At 41.4% G+C, this 16793-nt stretch overlaps 1 protein-coding gene across 1 annotated transcript in view; it reads right to left on the bottom strand.

The window, feature by feature from the left end:
* Window positions 1-521: 521 nt before the first annotated feature.
* VDR (vitamin D receptor) overlaps window positions 522-16793 on the bottom strand; it is a 165700-nt gene continuing 149428 nt past the window's right edge. Inside the window, exons 6-9 of the mRNA XM_088466400.1 lie at window positions 13264-13426; window positions 8877-9028; window positions 2367-2483; window positions 522-1791 (exon numbers count right to left, since the gene is read on the bottom strand). Of these exons, the coding sequence (XP_088322526.1) occupies window positions 1532-1791; window positions 2367-2483; window positions 8877-9028; window positions 13264-13426 (692 nt within the window). The 3' untranslated portion in view covers window positions 522-1531. The remainder of the gene's footprint in view (window positions 1792-2366; window positions 2484-8876; window positions 9029-13263; window positions 13427-16793) is intronic.

Raw genomic sequence — 16793 nt, 5'->3', positions numbered from 1 at the left:
TTCCTACAATGTCCAAGCTGGGCGGGCTGTTCATCTCCATGTACCGTGTGTGCAGCGTCTTCTGGGTTGAAGCTTGCTCGCGGATGCAGGTCCTCCTAAAACGGCTGAAAATGGTGGCTCAGCTCCACCTCAGAGATCCTTGCGGAAAGCTTGCAGCCCGCCCGGCGGCATCACGTGACTGGGTGGCGGAGGTCTAATTTCAGTCGCCAATAGGATGATTAGACGATGCCACCTCGTTCATTTGTTGTAAGACGCTGTGGGATGTCACTGGGCCGGCAGCTGAGGTGCGCACACAGCGCGTCCTGCTGGATATGGTCACTTTTTAAAAACTGGGTCTCTTAGTGCCTATAGCGCGTACATACGCTCTATAATGCGTATTTTGCGGTCACTGATATAGCTGGAACTTCCTAAATTAAATAGCTGAAAATAACATCATTCTTCTCATAACACCATAAACCTCTCACTTAACAGTAGAATATATATAAATATATAATATTTAAATTTTGTATAGTTTGGTATGAGTCAAAAATATGGGTATGTCAATTTTCATAAGTGAAGAACACATCAATACATCTTTAAAATATAATTTTGTATACATACAAAAATATATATATTTTTTTTTTTAACATATTCTCTTTTCAATTAAAAAAAGTACTCAGTAAAGCAGCACGACCAACTGATCTGGCACAAAGATATGAATGGAGTTCTGTCTGACCAAGGCTGACGTGGATATTTCCATTGTGAATCTATTACAGTGCCCATTCACATAACAATTTTGATGGAAATATAGCTGAAAACTATGTGGGCATAAAGCAACTGCCTGTCCTGATTAATATCTGTGCCCCATGAGATCTGTCTTATTACCCTGAACAAGAAATGGCTAAATCAGCGGTAAGCATGGGCAAACTGGACATAAGAGGTCTGGCTGCTCTGCTCTTTCAGCGGCTGGATCTGTCCTTGCACAGGCAACTTCACAGCAATAAGGAAAATCTTATCGTATAGAAGTCACATATATATATATATATATATATATATATATATATATACACACTTTGGTTAAACTGCAATTTAATATATTTACATTCTATGATATAAATTTAAAAAGAGGTTAAGGCTATTAGAGTTTTTCATAAATTGGCACATGAGATTCTCAAGTTTCAAATTTAGTGAACAATGGCTTTTGTACAAGAAAAATCCCACAAAGGCTAAATAAATCAAGTTTACAAGATTATAAACCTGCTCTCTGAAAGGCACACAACATGGCAAAGCTTCTCAAAATGAAACATTACATCAACTGCATGGCAAGGGAATTCACCAACTTGTAGCATAACTGAAGTACAGTAACCATCCAGCTGTCTTAAAAGGGTCTTCTTAAATATTATGCACTATATACAGCTAACTCATTTTATCAGTTAATTAAAAAAAGACCCCCAGTAATTTCCTATCGCAGAAAAACAAATTAAGACCCAAGTTAGCTTGGATACTTTAAATTACTCACAAATCCACTGAAATGAAAGTCTTAAATGTCAACTTAAGAGATTTCATTGCCAAAAACCTCCAGCACCAGTGGAGTGAGCAGCATGCTGTGCTCCGGCTGAAATGAGAGGAAGCGATACTGCTTGGAATGCTCTTCATTTAAGCTGCGGAGATCAGCCAGCTTCTGGATCATCTTAGGGTATAGGAGACGACTCCCTGGGAGTGGATGCTTGCAGAGGATGTAGGTTTCCAAAGTAGAGGAGAGACGATCTTGAATTGATTCAACAAGTGCTTTATCTAGTACCCCTGGACGGTCTAAATGAGTAAAAAAAAAACGACAAAAACATTAATGAATACAGGTGCTAAGAAAACTTTTTAAAAAATTATTGAAACTATTTAAAAGATAGGGAACCCTTCAAAGATCTTTAGTGATAAAACAACTTTGAAATTCCATTACATAGACCAGGGATGGGGAACCTCAGGCCCGGGGGCCATATAAGGCCCTCGGAATCATTTGGTCTGACCCTCTGAGCTTTTTTCTGCTAGCCTCATCTGTGCAGCAGTGCCGTCTGGAGCGTCCTTAGGACGCTTCAGGCAGTCAGACTGCTGTCCTTACAGCTCCGAGGAAGATCCTGAGGATGCTCTGGGCATTGCTGTAATCACCAGCGTTTGTAACCCTGCCTCCATGTGATGTCACAAGGAGAGAGCGTGGCCTGCGAACAATGTTATATATCAAAATGGCCCTCGGCAGAAAAAAGGTTCCCCACCCATGACAGACCATCATGTCTTAGAAAAATACCATATAAATGCACAAAAAATGGAATTTATAGAATAGACATTTTGTTGAGGAACATTATAGATATAAAATGGGTCTATTTTTGAAAACTGACCTGGTGAAAGAATACAGATGGCCATTAAGAGTACATGTTCCTCTTCATAAAGGCTTAGTTTCTTTAGCCCCACCTGGAATTTTACCAGAGGTTCCAGAAGCTCCATGTTATGACCAGCTGAAAGCAAAAAACACCCCAAGCATTTGATTAATTGCAGAACCATAGGTATGATACAGCTTAGATCTTATTACACCTATGTTATATATCTCTTGCCTTAGCCAGTCACATGTAGCCAGCGCCCGACTAGCTGAAACAAGGGATTCTACACCCATCGTATAACCCATGTAGTACAATTTGTTGTGCATAAAGTTACATTTTAAACATCAGTTGTACATATGTGAGTTTATGATGAGAACCAAAGTTTACACAGACAGATGCTGGGAATAATAATGAAAACACTTAGGGCCTGATTCTGAGTCGGACGCGAAGCAGCCACAAGTCCATGGCATGCTACCTTATGCTAATGGGGAATCCATACATCCTCATGCATATGGACTCACTGCCCTCTGGTTTTCAGTCCACAGCCATCATTATTACTTTCTATACTTTCATCCACCCCATGCTGCATGCAAAGGTTCCGCCTGAAACAGGTGTCCAATCTCTGTTCACACTCCCCAAAAATTTCAGCAGTGGGGCAAATGACACTGCCCCAAGATGGATCTGTTCCATGGACCAGCATGGTAACTACCAAGTTGGTGCCCAGAAATCTCCATTTCATGGGTGGAGAGATGCGGCCAAGCATGGTGCGAACTCTCCACTCTGGTATCCTCCACCGTAGACCATGTGCATCGTGCGACTGCTAGCTTCAGACCATGTGCATCGCGCGACTGCTAGCTGCAGAGCACGTGCAGTCCGCTGACAACCATTGGGTGCATCCAATTCAGAATAAAGCCCTTCATTCTTAATGTATTGGTGATATGAGAGAATGTAACAGTCAGTTACTTGAAAACAAAATCATATTGCTGAATGGAGATATTCATTTAGACAAAACATGGGTTGTACTGTATGTCCCCTCCCCAAATCTTCAGACGGCCGCAGCATCAGACAGCCTTCGCAGGTTTCCACTATAGCACGAAGACCAAGAGCATGTGGTTTCCCTTAGTGAACACCAGGACAGAGTGGCCAGCACAGGACTAGACTATATATGAGGAAGAGGGCAGCAAAAAACAGTGCAACTGCTTCTCTGGTCCTGTGCTGTAAAGCACCTGGGGCTCATCCAGACAAGTGACAGTCAGTGGCGGCGCAGTCCAAAATTCAAATAGGGGAACCAAACCACCTGTCATATCAGATGCTTCCAATAGATGGCTGGGACTTGTTGGCAGTTGGTGTGACTCCCCTATTTGAATTTTGGACTGCGCTGCAGCCCCACCCCAGTATCCGCCACTGGTGACAACCCAGGGCTGTGGTGACTAATAAAACTGTGGGGTCTATTTACTAAGCAGTGTTAGGAGACAGAGTGAAAAGTGATAAGTCTGTGATAAGGTGCCAGCCAATCAGCTCCCATCTGCCATCTCACAGGCTGTGTTTGAAAAATTACAGTTGGGAGCTGATTGGCTGGCACCTTATCACTTTCTTATCACTTTTCACTCTGTCTCCTAACACTGCTTAGTAAATAGACCCCTGAGACTCCTGGAGTGGCAAGTTTCCATCCCTGTAGTCACAGTGAAATAAACAGAGACTCCCTAAAACTCCTGCCCATTATACCAGTAAGTATAATGTAAAATATAGAACTAAAAAATTAGGTACATTTATACACATTGGGTCTGAGTCAGAGTTTAACGCAACTCAGTTGCAGATGTGTATATTTGCCGGCAAGCAGGGTTATATGCATCTATGCTAGCAGACCGCCTTGATCAGAATACTTGGTTTGATACCAGTCATCAGTATTAATGGGCACTTGCACCAGCTCTATACTAGTCTGAAAATGTATATTTACACTTACCGACAACTCTACACTTCCTGCAGCTCTGTCAAGACGCCCTCTGTGAACTCTGTGCCTGTTAAAGTACGCCTCACTGCAACCCAGATACACCCCTGGGGGGAATCAGTATGATAAACCCACGGCTGACTAGCCGCCGGTTCTCATATTGACACTGTAAGCCCGAAGGGAGGACATCCCAACAGCGGCTCATAAGTATGCTTACCCTCCCCTGTCTCCCCCCTAACCCTCCCCTTGGTGGTGCATAACCCCAAAACTCCCGGGGTGGTGCCTAACCCTAAGTGTCCCCTTGGGGGTGCCTAAACCTAACCCCCCCTACCCGCACCCTAAACCTAATCCTCCCGGGGGGGGGGGGGTGCCTCATCCTAACCTCCCCCCTGGGGTGCCTAACCCCAACCCCCCTTTCCATAGCCTAACCCTCCCTGGGCGGGTGCCTAACCCTAAGTCCCCCCAGGGCTGTCTAAACCTAACCCCACCCGCGGTAACAACGTAGCTATCCCCGGCTTACCTCATTCGGGATGTCGTCCGTCGGGATTTCGGCGCAGGGCTAAAGATAGGCATCTGCATTTCGACACCTATCTTTAGTCCTGGGTCGGCCTTCCGCAGTCGGGATTCTGCCGGCCGGCATTCCAGGCGGCGGTAAATGAACCGCATCCCCCCTGGAGATGTAACTGAGAAGCTAACAGTTCTGAATTACCGTACATTCAGTTTCTGAAAAAGCCCAGTGCAAATAATACACAAGTTACCATCCGCATATGAATGTACCATCAAATCTGCATCAGCTTCATTTACAGATGTACAACATTGTACTTATACCTCATAGTATTAATTGCACATATCATGTGAATGAATGGCAAATTATATCAAAGCATGCAGACTTCATAGAAAAATGATCTTCACTGTGCAACCAGATTCTCTGGGATTAACAGAAGGTAAAGTGAAATCCCTCAGTAACACAGAAGCATGTACGGGTTCTGTTAGACTGTTACAAGAACCTGCATTCTAGTTCTGATTTGAATTTTGCAGATGTCAGTTTAGTTAAATAAAAATAGCTTCAAATGTCAAAATATGTTATTGTATATTTAAAAAAATCAATCAATAAGAGTTATTAATGATGATGCAGTCAGTTAGTGGAATATCTGAGGAATATTTGCACTGAACAAATAAATGTCTGTATGTGTTGTGTAAGCATTGGCTGATTGACCAACATATGCTTGCACCACTTATCAGTAGACTATGTGCCCCGTTTTATCTTTTGAGCAAGCTATCAACATCAATAGAGTAAACTGCCCAGCAAGCAATGCAAGTGACTGGTCAGCGGCATTAAGGGAGAGATTTATCAAAGCTTGTAGATAGATAAAATGGAGAGAGATACCAACCAATCAGCTCTTGTCATTGATTTTTATCCTTTAGAAAAAAACAGCCAATGCTTAAAAGATCCAGAGTTCAAGATTAGGTGCTGAGTATGAAATATTATCTTAAAGAGATCATACCATGTTAAAATATATAATATACTGCAGCGGCTCTTGAAGGAGAAAATTGTCAATCATCTAATAGAGAAAAATAACAAACCTGCGGAATAAATTGCGCACAGAGCCAGAACTGGACTTAAAGGGACCTTGTAATAAATTCTGAAGGTGATTTCACGAAGGCAAGAATCAACTATCAATCAACAATCAACTGAAAGCAGGGTCAACACAAGAGAGGGCGGACTGAGACACCTTTATGTCTAGCCACTGTTATATGGAGTCACAACAACTGCAAGCATTTCAGGGACCTTTATACAATACAGGGTGCATCTTGGAGATCAATATACAAAACAGAGAGCACCCTAGATACTGCCATACAATACAGAGAGCATACTAGTGACCACTATGCACAGAGTATTCTAATGACCCCATACAATACAGAGATCATCCTTTTGACCAGCATATAAAACATAGACCCCTTAGTCTTAATTAAACCCATTAACCCCTCGGAAAGTAGTCATTTTGTTATTTTAATATGTCGATGAGAGAATGCCGACATGTTCGTAATGATGGTTAAAGTATTTTAACTGTATGTGCAATATAACTTTAAACATAATGCTTTACCATCATGTTATAAGTTATAATACAGACATTGTTAAAATGCTTTAAAGAACATTAAAATCGTGTCGGCATATTAACTGTTGACAAAATGATTACTTCCCAAGGGGTTAATGGGTTTCATTTAGACTAAGGGGGTTCTGTTTTGTATGCCGGTATTCCAATCCCTCTCTGCCCTCCTAACTAACCCCCTTATTCTGAACATTACATTTTAATTTAGAGATTTTTATTTATTTATTATTTATGCCTGTCCTCCTTTCTTCACTCTCATATCTGTTACTCAAATACTTTAAACCCAGCAATATCATCATGGTCAATACAAACCCAATAGTAGCTCTCCAGCAATCATTCTCTGCCTCATTTAAATTATATTTTTGTCTAAGTGGGCAAAAATGTTGTTGACACCTAGTATTAAATTGTAAAAACTCTTCAGCTAATTTTTATTAAAAACTATTTTGATAACAGTAAAATACTTTAATTTCAGAATAACTCACATCTTATGTCCCTTTCTCCCACACAAATTAATTTTTGTTGCTGCTGTTTATAAACGGATAAAGCTTTTCTCATTGGTCTCCATATTTTGCATATTTATTATATTTAGTTGTGGACTCAGCATTCAATGTATTGAGCTACTGTAATCTTGATAAGAATTTAGTCATCTTGTGAAATTAAGCCATGTTAGATGTTATGTTATTCAGCAGTAATTTGTTCCCCCTTCAATTATATTTATTCCTAGCTCTGTCCTCAATAACCTGTTGACGTCTCCTCTTTGGTGCTGCCACACAGACAAGTCCAGCACCACGGCTATGGGGAAGAGGGTCCACTAGGGAGGAAAAAGGGTCTGGGCCCTGTTGTGATAGACGGCAGTGCATGGTCCATAGAAGAACAGTGTTGAGGAGGTCTCCTATAATCACAGTGAGTGCTGCCAAGACTGCCCGATTACCTAAACTCTTGAAAAGTAAATAAATGTTTATTTTCTTAAAAATTAAAGCACATCAAATGGATTCCAACTACAAGCAGCCCCATGACTCCAATCTGCCTCTAATTGCACTATATAAAACCCAATTATTTCTAATGTATTTTTTTTTTAAATTTGTAGCAGCAAGAATAAAAGGCAAAAAACAGTGTGCCCATTCTGGGGAGATAGGGATATAATTGAAAAGATGGGTGATTGTATAGTTATACACCTGCCACCAGAAGAGTTTGATAAATAGACATTCCCACATACAGTGGAAGGAGGAGGTTCCAGGGTCCCCACATTTGAAACATAAATCAGACAGGCCCATGAAACATATTGGTTGTGGGGATAGGTGTCCTCTATAATAAATATTATAGAACATCTCTCTATACATACCAAAGGGCATGATTGTAAGGGAATAAGAGAAAGTCTTGATAATTCTCTCTAAAGATACATGAGGAAAAGTAACAACCCATTGGGACAATCCAGAGTGCTCAGTAGAGTAGTCTAATGTAGAATGCAATCATTTATAATAATATAAAGAACGTCCTCACCCATGAGAGGCTTACTGAGAACCACATCTAGAGGATTCAACCAAGCAGGCAGAGAAAAAAAGTTTAATAACAGTGTAAACATAATGATGTGCCTGATTTAAAGCAAATAAACATGTGGCTGGGAGGTGAAATTGCTCAATGATCTGATGAACTTTAAGGGGTGACCTATCCCGTGCGTCAACCAGCTGTCTAGTAGATCTAGTACTTCTGTACTTCTGTGATGCTACTCAGAAAATGATAAAAATCTAATTTAATCATTCAATTTTAGATCAGACTGGCTTAAGAAGAACAAATTGGGTTTTTGATAAAGATAATATTAAAAAAAACAACAATTACAAAAAAAAAAAAACCTAAAATAAAATCTACAAAAAGCTGCATTGCTTGGATATGTGGTACTGTTTTTTAGACAGAGAAAGATTACACTGCGCTAACCCTAAAACTCCCGGGGGGTGAAGCCTAACCCCAAGACTTCCCCAGGTATACCTAAACCTAACCTCCCCTTCCCGTACCCTAAACCTAATCCTCCTGGGGGGGGTGCCAAACTCTTACCACCCCCCTGTGGTGCCTAAAACTAACCCCCCCCCTCAAAACCCACCGGCTAAGTGCTATGTGCTCATTCGGTCAGGCGTCAGTCTGTCTTCCAGTGTCGGGATTAAGATAGGCATCGATATTTCGACACTTATCTTAAGTCCCCCGTCGGGCTTTAGCAGTCAGGATATAGACTGGCGGCATTCAGTCCGCCGGTCTATTAACTACATCCCCAGTACTATAGAGGTGAAGGAATAATATGTTATTGGAGTGGTGAGATGGAAATGGAAACAGTCAATATCTAAGGTCCACCTGGGTGAACAGAGTACATCAGCTAGTTTTACAACTAATTAGCCACCAATTGTATTCCTGAAAGTCATTGTTTGGTTAAAAAGATGACCATAATATCATCAAAGTAACCTTTAGGAATGGACCAAACCATACCTTGAGTCACGTCGTCAACTTTATACTTGAAGTCTTCACTGCCGCATGACCAGGCCATGTCTTCCAGGGAAAATGACTGGTTAGATCGTAGCATTATAACTTCAATAACAGATGATTTCAGCAAGGCAATTTGATCCTCAGCAGTAAGGTCACTAGTATTCAAAAAGAAAACGAATATTTCACTATTATGACATTGCTTAATTGAGGTAGAAATGTGCTCTATATTAGTTACTAAAGTTAATGATTAGTCTAGTGACACAATACACACTTTGAGCATTTATTACATCAGTTTCTGCCTTCTTGGGACCAAAAATGCACCTTACAAGCATTTACATTGCTCTGAATTATGTCATAGGACTAGATCAAAGTAAGCATGCTGCATGAATACAGTATTTCAATAATCCACAGTATTTTATAAATGAAAGGCTCTAAGAACATACGCAGAGCCCAGGTTGTCTGTTTTCGGAACAGAACGGCTCTATACTGTATGTTCTTTTTGGTTGTTACATATACAATAGGTCTGATCAAAAATGGAGCCGAGACGACAAAAGATTTTGGTGCACAAATGTGAATGTGAGGAGCATTTGGAGCAATATGCTACACTGTAATGGTTACTCCTATTGCCATGCTTTGTAGTCTAACTCCACTTCATCTCTTCCTCTGGGCAAGTCATCCATATAAAGCAGCTGAATGGAGAAAGCCTGAAATGCTCTGCCCTTTTTTTTCTCTATATTTGCTGTTATAATACACAGAACTAACAATTTCCAGCGCAAAACGAAAACGTAAAGAAAAACACTTATTTACTGTTCTATTTTTTTTTAAATCCGTATTGAACATGGTTTATTATGTAATCACCTTTCTTTTTTGGCTTCTTAATATTTTAATGGGATAATCATTTTTAGTCGGCTCTTGAGAATATTTCTAAACTTTCCAATTAACTTGGCTAAACTGATTGTTTGACTTACATTTCACAATCAACATAAGAGATGTGAGACAGCATATGTACTCCATTATAGGTAATGGCAGTGCATTGTAAAATGACAGCATACAATAACCTTCTTCTTTATAGAATAGATTGAAGAAGAGGAGAGTCAAGAAAAAACTAATATTGATGTATCTCTAGAAATAGCATTAAAAACATAATACATTTACAGCAAAAATTAAAACATGCAATGCTATTATTTAAAACCATAAATGGAGAAAAGATAAAGATCAGATTTTACTTTAAACTACTGTATAATATGTCACATACACAGAATACCTGGCTACAGATTATGGATAAAACAGTTGTATATAATACTAAATTAGGATTTTAGTTTGGATACCTACAGCCGGGATGTCGGTTTTCGAAATCCCAGCACTGGAATCCCCACTTTTGACCAGAAGACCAGCGCTGGCATCCCGATAGTAGTGGAGATGCCGACACCAGAATCCTGGCAACCGGTATCCCGATCGTATTATAGCAGGGCAGTAGGTGTTAGCCACTGGGGGAGGGGGGTGGGGGGGGGGGTTAGGCACAGGTGCCACAGGGGAGAGGGAGGTTAGAGTTTGGCTACAGAAAGGGCAGTTAGGTTTAGGTACCACTGGGGGGAGCTAGGCACTAAGGGGGGAGGGTTAGGTTCATGCAACAAGGGGGGAGGGGTAGGGTGGGTTAGGGTGCGGGGTAGGGTGGGTTAGGGTGTGGGGTAGGGAGGGTTAGGGTGCAGAAAAGGAGCGTTAGGGTTAGAGGGTTAAAGGGAGAGAGTTAAGATACTTACCTAACCCCTGTCGGGATACAGAGCATCGGGGGGCTGCTGTCGGTATTATGACAGCTGGCATTCCAACTGCCATTATTTCATACCCAACCCCTAAATGATGCTTGTGTGTGATGTAATTATCAGTTCATAATAAGATTTATATCCTTCATCCATTTCTGATACTAATTTATGAGATTTTTTACATTTTATTTTAATAAATCCATTGCTATTGATTCCTTTTAATAGTTGCTAAAGTTTTAAATCATATACAGTAAATTTCTACTACATACTATACCCAAAGCAAATAGTCTGCAAAACCTTTAAAGAAAAAGGACAGACTAAAGCAAGTGTTAATGCATTATACTCTAACGTTGCTTTAGCATTTGTGAACGTATGTCAGTTTCATGTTTATTTCATGCATTGAAAGAGGATTTAAAAAAAGAAAAACACATGGAAAACAGAACATGATTCCAATGACATTTAGATCTGTTGTGCCAATAGTACAGAGCTCTGTGTTGGGTTTATTCAACAAATTTAAATGAACAATGTAATAAGACATGTGCTTTTATATATGCGTTTCTGAAAACTGTAAAATGCATAAATTATAATTATCTTTCCTTTATAAGGCGCCACTAGGGATCCTTAGAGCCTCAAATGAGCTGCTAGGTTGCCCAGGTAAATCATCATTGCAAGTTCACTAACACATTAGTATTATGTACTGTACTCCTCAAATTATGAAGGTTTAGTGCATGCTCCGCAGATAATATATAAAGCACAGAAATCCAGCGTCTTGGAATAGCTGCACGCCTAGAATTTCTCCAAAATCTACAGGTATGTGGGGGAAAATGGTGCAGAAACAAGATTTTAGTAGGATTACTGTAATGAGATAAAGGGCTGGAGAGTGCATTTTCAGGTGATCACTCCTCCACACATATTTGCACAGTTCTAGGTTTTGGAGACATTTCCCAAATGTGGAGGTAGAGCAGGAGTCACTAAAACCAGGTCCTAGTGTGCCTGAGGACCGAGGTTGGGAATCACTGAGGTAGAGTGTAGGGATGCATTGTTTATAACATACTTGCCTACTTTTGAAAAAGCATTTCAGGGAGATTGTGAAAGCAGCACCTATGAGAGCGGCGTTAAAGTGGGCGTGTACTACTACATCTGAGAGGTGTGTCATAAAATTGATTTACATACAAATGTAAATGAGCACCACAGCAGTTAGTAAGATCTACTTGGTGAAAACTGTGCCTTATAACCACCAATGCAGAGAATGCATTGATCCCATTTGAATGTACTGTATATATCTGTTTTTTTTTTTTATTTAACAGCTACATAATGGGGGTAAGGTACAATCAGGGAGATTGCCAGACTCTTCAGGGAGCCAGGAAGATTGCTGCTATTTCAGGGAGTCTCCCTGACAATCAGGGAGAGTTTCCAAGTATGGTATTTAGCCAATCCAAGTACAGCAGCGCAATAGCAAAGTCAGGCTTGCCTACCCTCCCAATTTGGCCGGGAGCCTCCCGAATATCGGGTACCGCTCCTGACCCCCCGGAAAGCCAGACAAACCTCCCGTCTGCTGCCTGCCCCCCCTCCCACCCCCCCTTGACTCCTAATAGAAACCCCCAAAGCGGGGGAGCCGGTGACGTGATTTGCGCTGAATTGCGTCATCGTGGCCCCTCCCCCTGCTTCACAATGCCTTTATTTTTGGCATTAAGAGGGGCGAGGCCACGATGCATGGCCCCGCCTCCAATGCAGCATCACTACCCGACCACGCCCCCCGCTGTGCGCAGACATTCAACTCCCTCCCGCAAGTATGAGCGAAGTGTTATCTGGTGTGAACCGAGTGTGCTCCAGGAATGACTTCCATTGTGTGCATAATTTGCCAGTAATTAGGAGTGACACAGAGGCAAAACAATGGGTACATCATGAGCCACTTCATTTGAAGTGGGGCTCCAAGGCAACTAAGGTTTAGATCAGCAATGTCATGTGCAGCAAATCAGACTTCTACTACCACTAACATTAGAGATACAGTATTCTGTATATGGCTATCATTAATTAGTCCTGGGCTATTTATCAGAACACTGCTACCTCTCTCAGCTAGAAACACACTGGCAATGATTGGATGAGTAGACTGGGACTGATCACTATTATTAAAGAAGGTGATATGTAAGAACTGTAGCAGCTAGCAAAGCAGTCAGATGGAGTTTAATCTTCAGACAAACATGAAGGCTAATGTGATATGGTGCAACTAATGGTGCTGTATTGCATATAAGGCTATGGGACATAGAAGGATTTTACAAGAAAAGGACAAGACAAACATAGGGGACAAGAGACACTGCTGAGAAGTGTACAGATTTCAGGGAAAACCACGGACATGTTTCTATTTTGCTGTATGTTACCTTAATATGGAATTTTGCACATATTGTGTGGGCAGAATCTGTGCTGATGTAACAGACATGGAGCAGTTTGGAGGCTGCAGGTTTTTCCAAATACGGCTATCTGATGCATGTGTAAGCGATATATCCGCAACAAAATGGAATAAACCTGAACCGCTTCTGAATGCATTTTTAAGAGACATGATTTATATAACTATGTAATACAGATAACATTTATTACTTACATAGTTTTTTTCTAAGTAATTAAATTCTTACCGAAACCCAGGTATCAACTTTGCAAATCCGATGACTTTCTGTATACTATAACTAACCAGGTCTGCCAGGTGAGGCAGCATTGAGAGGTCAGAGGAACCCTCCGTCTGGTCATTGCTAAAGTCCCTGAACAGGGAGCTTGGGAAAAAAACACTTTCAGATGGATCTGCAAAGGGAACAGAAAATATTTACTCAAACAACACAGACAAAAAAATATATATATATATATATAACATGCGTTGGCCAGCATTCATCACTATTCAAATGTAGATGTTGCAATCTTATGAAACATAATTTTAGGGAGTTGTTCTGGATACACTGAGTGTGGTATCACGCAAGCAGGCTCTGACTAGAGTGTAGCCTAGCTCTGGAAACATATTATAGTTCACAACATTGCTCTTGTTATTAACCGTTTCAGGAGAAGCAAATTAAGTTATTCACAGTTGAGTAAATATTATTTGACATTGCAGATCAGTATTAGTAGTACTAGCTATACGAGTTTCGGCGTATGCTAGCTCTATGCAATGTCTCCCGTCTGGTTGGTGTACAGATAGCAAATACAATTACATCACTAAGCTGAACGCCTCATTAGCCTTTACCCTCATGATGTAAAAGTGGTTCCAGAAAGAGAGAGAGTGTATTGGAAAAAATCAAGTCAACAGATAAAGAGGTGTAGCAACGCAACTCAGAGCAACTTTATCACCATTACGTTGATTGGCCCAACTTAAAGCTTACACCTCCGACAATTCAACTGGGATAAAAACAATTCTTTCTATGGCATGTAAATGTATAATGTATCTGCTCATTTATTTAGGATTACTTTATTTAATGTGATAATGGAGTAGATACACTCTGATAGACTGTGTTCTAATAGCACACAGATAGGAAGAATCATCTATTCCATGTAATAAACCAAACTTGCGGTGCTATTTAATCTCCCCAACTTCAGTGACCTTAAAATAAATACTGTAAATATTTTTTTTTTTACAGATTCCATCAGCACCCTTATTGGTGGATCACTTGTCTCGTCCTCCATTAACATGTACTGCACCGCATGAAATATTGTGTGATAGGCCATACAGTGCGACCAATCACACAACGTTGCTGACTATGCGTGGGAGTGCGCAATCACAAGTACAAATTAGGCGATGAGGACGATTTGTCGTTCCAATTACTCTAAGATCGTCCAATTTATCATCGTGTGTACCCAGCAAAATGCTTCCACATGATTTCCTATTTTTCTAAACAAACTGTTCAGCATTCAGATTGCTCAATCTGCCCTCCTAATAAATGAGTTTGCGGCCGAAATCCCTTGGTCACGTCACCGTGTTTATTACTGGGTGGCAGGGAAGGTGCCGGAGGTGCGGACTGCCCTGTGTGCAGTGCTAGCTGGATCCCTCACAGTGTTAGGAGCCAAGTGCTGCACTTAATTATACAGTGCAGCACCCGGCTCCTGTCACTGAGGGGAAGTCTGCACCTTGGTGTCACCCCTCGGCCAGTGACACCTGGGTGCGCCCCGCACCCCCATTGTGACGCCACTACAGCATGCATGTAAGTGTGTAGGAACATCTTCTGGGGAAATTAAATGCTTGATTCTGAATATATTCCTCAGATTAAAAAAATGAGGATAGGACTATGGTCGACATCTGAATGTTTAAGTGTAAAGCCGCAATGAAGGGCAACACTCTGCACATGAGCAGAATTTACAAACTCAATCACCGTTTCTTAACCCAAGCTTCAGTCTTGTTTTTAAAGCGAGCTCATTTTATGTGAATGGCTTATCAACACTGCCATTGAGTACTGATATTAGGATAGGTATAGTGGAGTATCAAATGCACAGTGTGGTAAGTCATGATGCCAAGTGGTAACATATATACTGCAAATAACTTGGGAAATAGGAAAGAGCCCTGTGGAATCCCCCAATTACAAGTACCCTGGTACAGATGAAGATACTCTCTGTGACCGGACAGTGTGAGATATTTACAAACACTAAACTACTGTGCCGTCCAATCCACAGAAATTCTTCAGGCACTCTATTAGAATTCCATGAACCATGCTATAAAATGCCACAAGGCGGATTAAGAATGAACCATCTTGCCATATCTTCAAGCACACACAACTGGGCTGTTTCCGTACAATGTTGTCTTCTGAATCCTGGACTGGACCATAAATATCATGGATTCACAGATGAGTTTCCAATTGCAACCACTTTCTCAATAAATGGCCCTAGATATGGAAGGTTTGATACCTGTTAGTCACGCAGTCTGGCACCTATAGAAAATGTTATTTTTGAAGAGGTCAGGAAAAATACCTATCTGCAAATATCATTGTACTGTACTGGCAAATACTGGTCCAATTAGATCAATGCATACTCTTAGAAGAGTGGAGTTCAGATCACCCTCAGGTAATTTCAACAATGTCTTCTATAATCAGGTGGCCAAAGTTATACCAAGAGGCCCGATAAGTCACTTTTGCAAGTCATGGAACTCATTTAACAATGCTGTTTAGATTTCAGACCAAACAGAGGATACTAATCAGAAAAGAATATTACAAAGTTATTGCATATTGACTGAAGGAGGGTGTCATCAAGCAGCAGGCATGCTATTCTGTAAGGCCACTCCAGCAGATACACTGAGCTGGTCATTGTGTTGGAGTGGTCTCACATGACAGGAGCACTGACTTACTGATGATTCAGGACTAGTATACTTGGTTCTAGTTTATCCTCTACCGGGAAAAGCTTTTGTGAATACCTTTGCCGCCTGCGACACATGCTCTTAAGCTCCTTTAATACTGTTGTCAAGCCAAGGTGCATGGCAGTGTGGTGCGAGCAGTTAGCGTTCCCGCTAGGCTGTTTTAGTGGGGCGCCATGCCCTGCCTGCCCGTGCCCACCCTGCCCGTGGGTATAGCGATCACCACCGGTGAATAGATGCTGGGTGCGTGCGTCCAGCATCTATTCGCAGAGAAGGGAGATCTTGGGGGTAGCCCGGCATGTCTGTAAGTGCCGGGCATGCCTCCAAGAATGCGGAAAAGGGGCGTGTCTTAAAGACACACCCCTTTTCTCATGGCCACGCCTTTTAGGGCGCGCACTCGCCTTAGGCTTGCGCTGGAGTGCCCTTTCTCTTAGGAGCCCTTTAGCTTATGAGTGCCCTAGAATGAGCTTTAAGCAGTCTTATACAAACAGGACTGATTGCACCTATTTTGGCCGTGACATCCCTTTTACAGTAGGAAAGAAAAGAACAAGAATCCTAACAAGCAACCATTACATCAGAGTGATCCATATTTACTTGCCAGATCATAAAATTTAACAACGCTCCCTGGACTCTGGTCTTCTCCAAAAGGTGAAGCTGTCTTTTTTAGAGGGTCATGACGCAGAGCCATATCAGGGTTGTGGTCTGAATAAACGGGTTTATCGTTAGGTCAGAGACTTGTACCCCAATCTGGGAAACAAGATTAAGTGTGTGTAGTAGAGGGAATAACTCGCGTGAGGCCCAAAGCATTCATTATGCAGATAAGGGGGCCTATTCATTAACACA

This window comes from Taudactylus pleione, unplaced genomic scaffold, assembly GCF_031769625.1.
Source record: "Taudactylus pleione unplaced genomic scaffold, aTauple2 ptg000065l, whole genome shotgun sequence".
NCBI lineage: Eukaryota > Metazoa > Chordata > Amphibia > Anura > Myobatrachidae > Taudactylus > Taudactylus pleione.
This window is presented reverse-complemented; position numbering and strand designations above follow the sequence as displayed.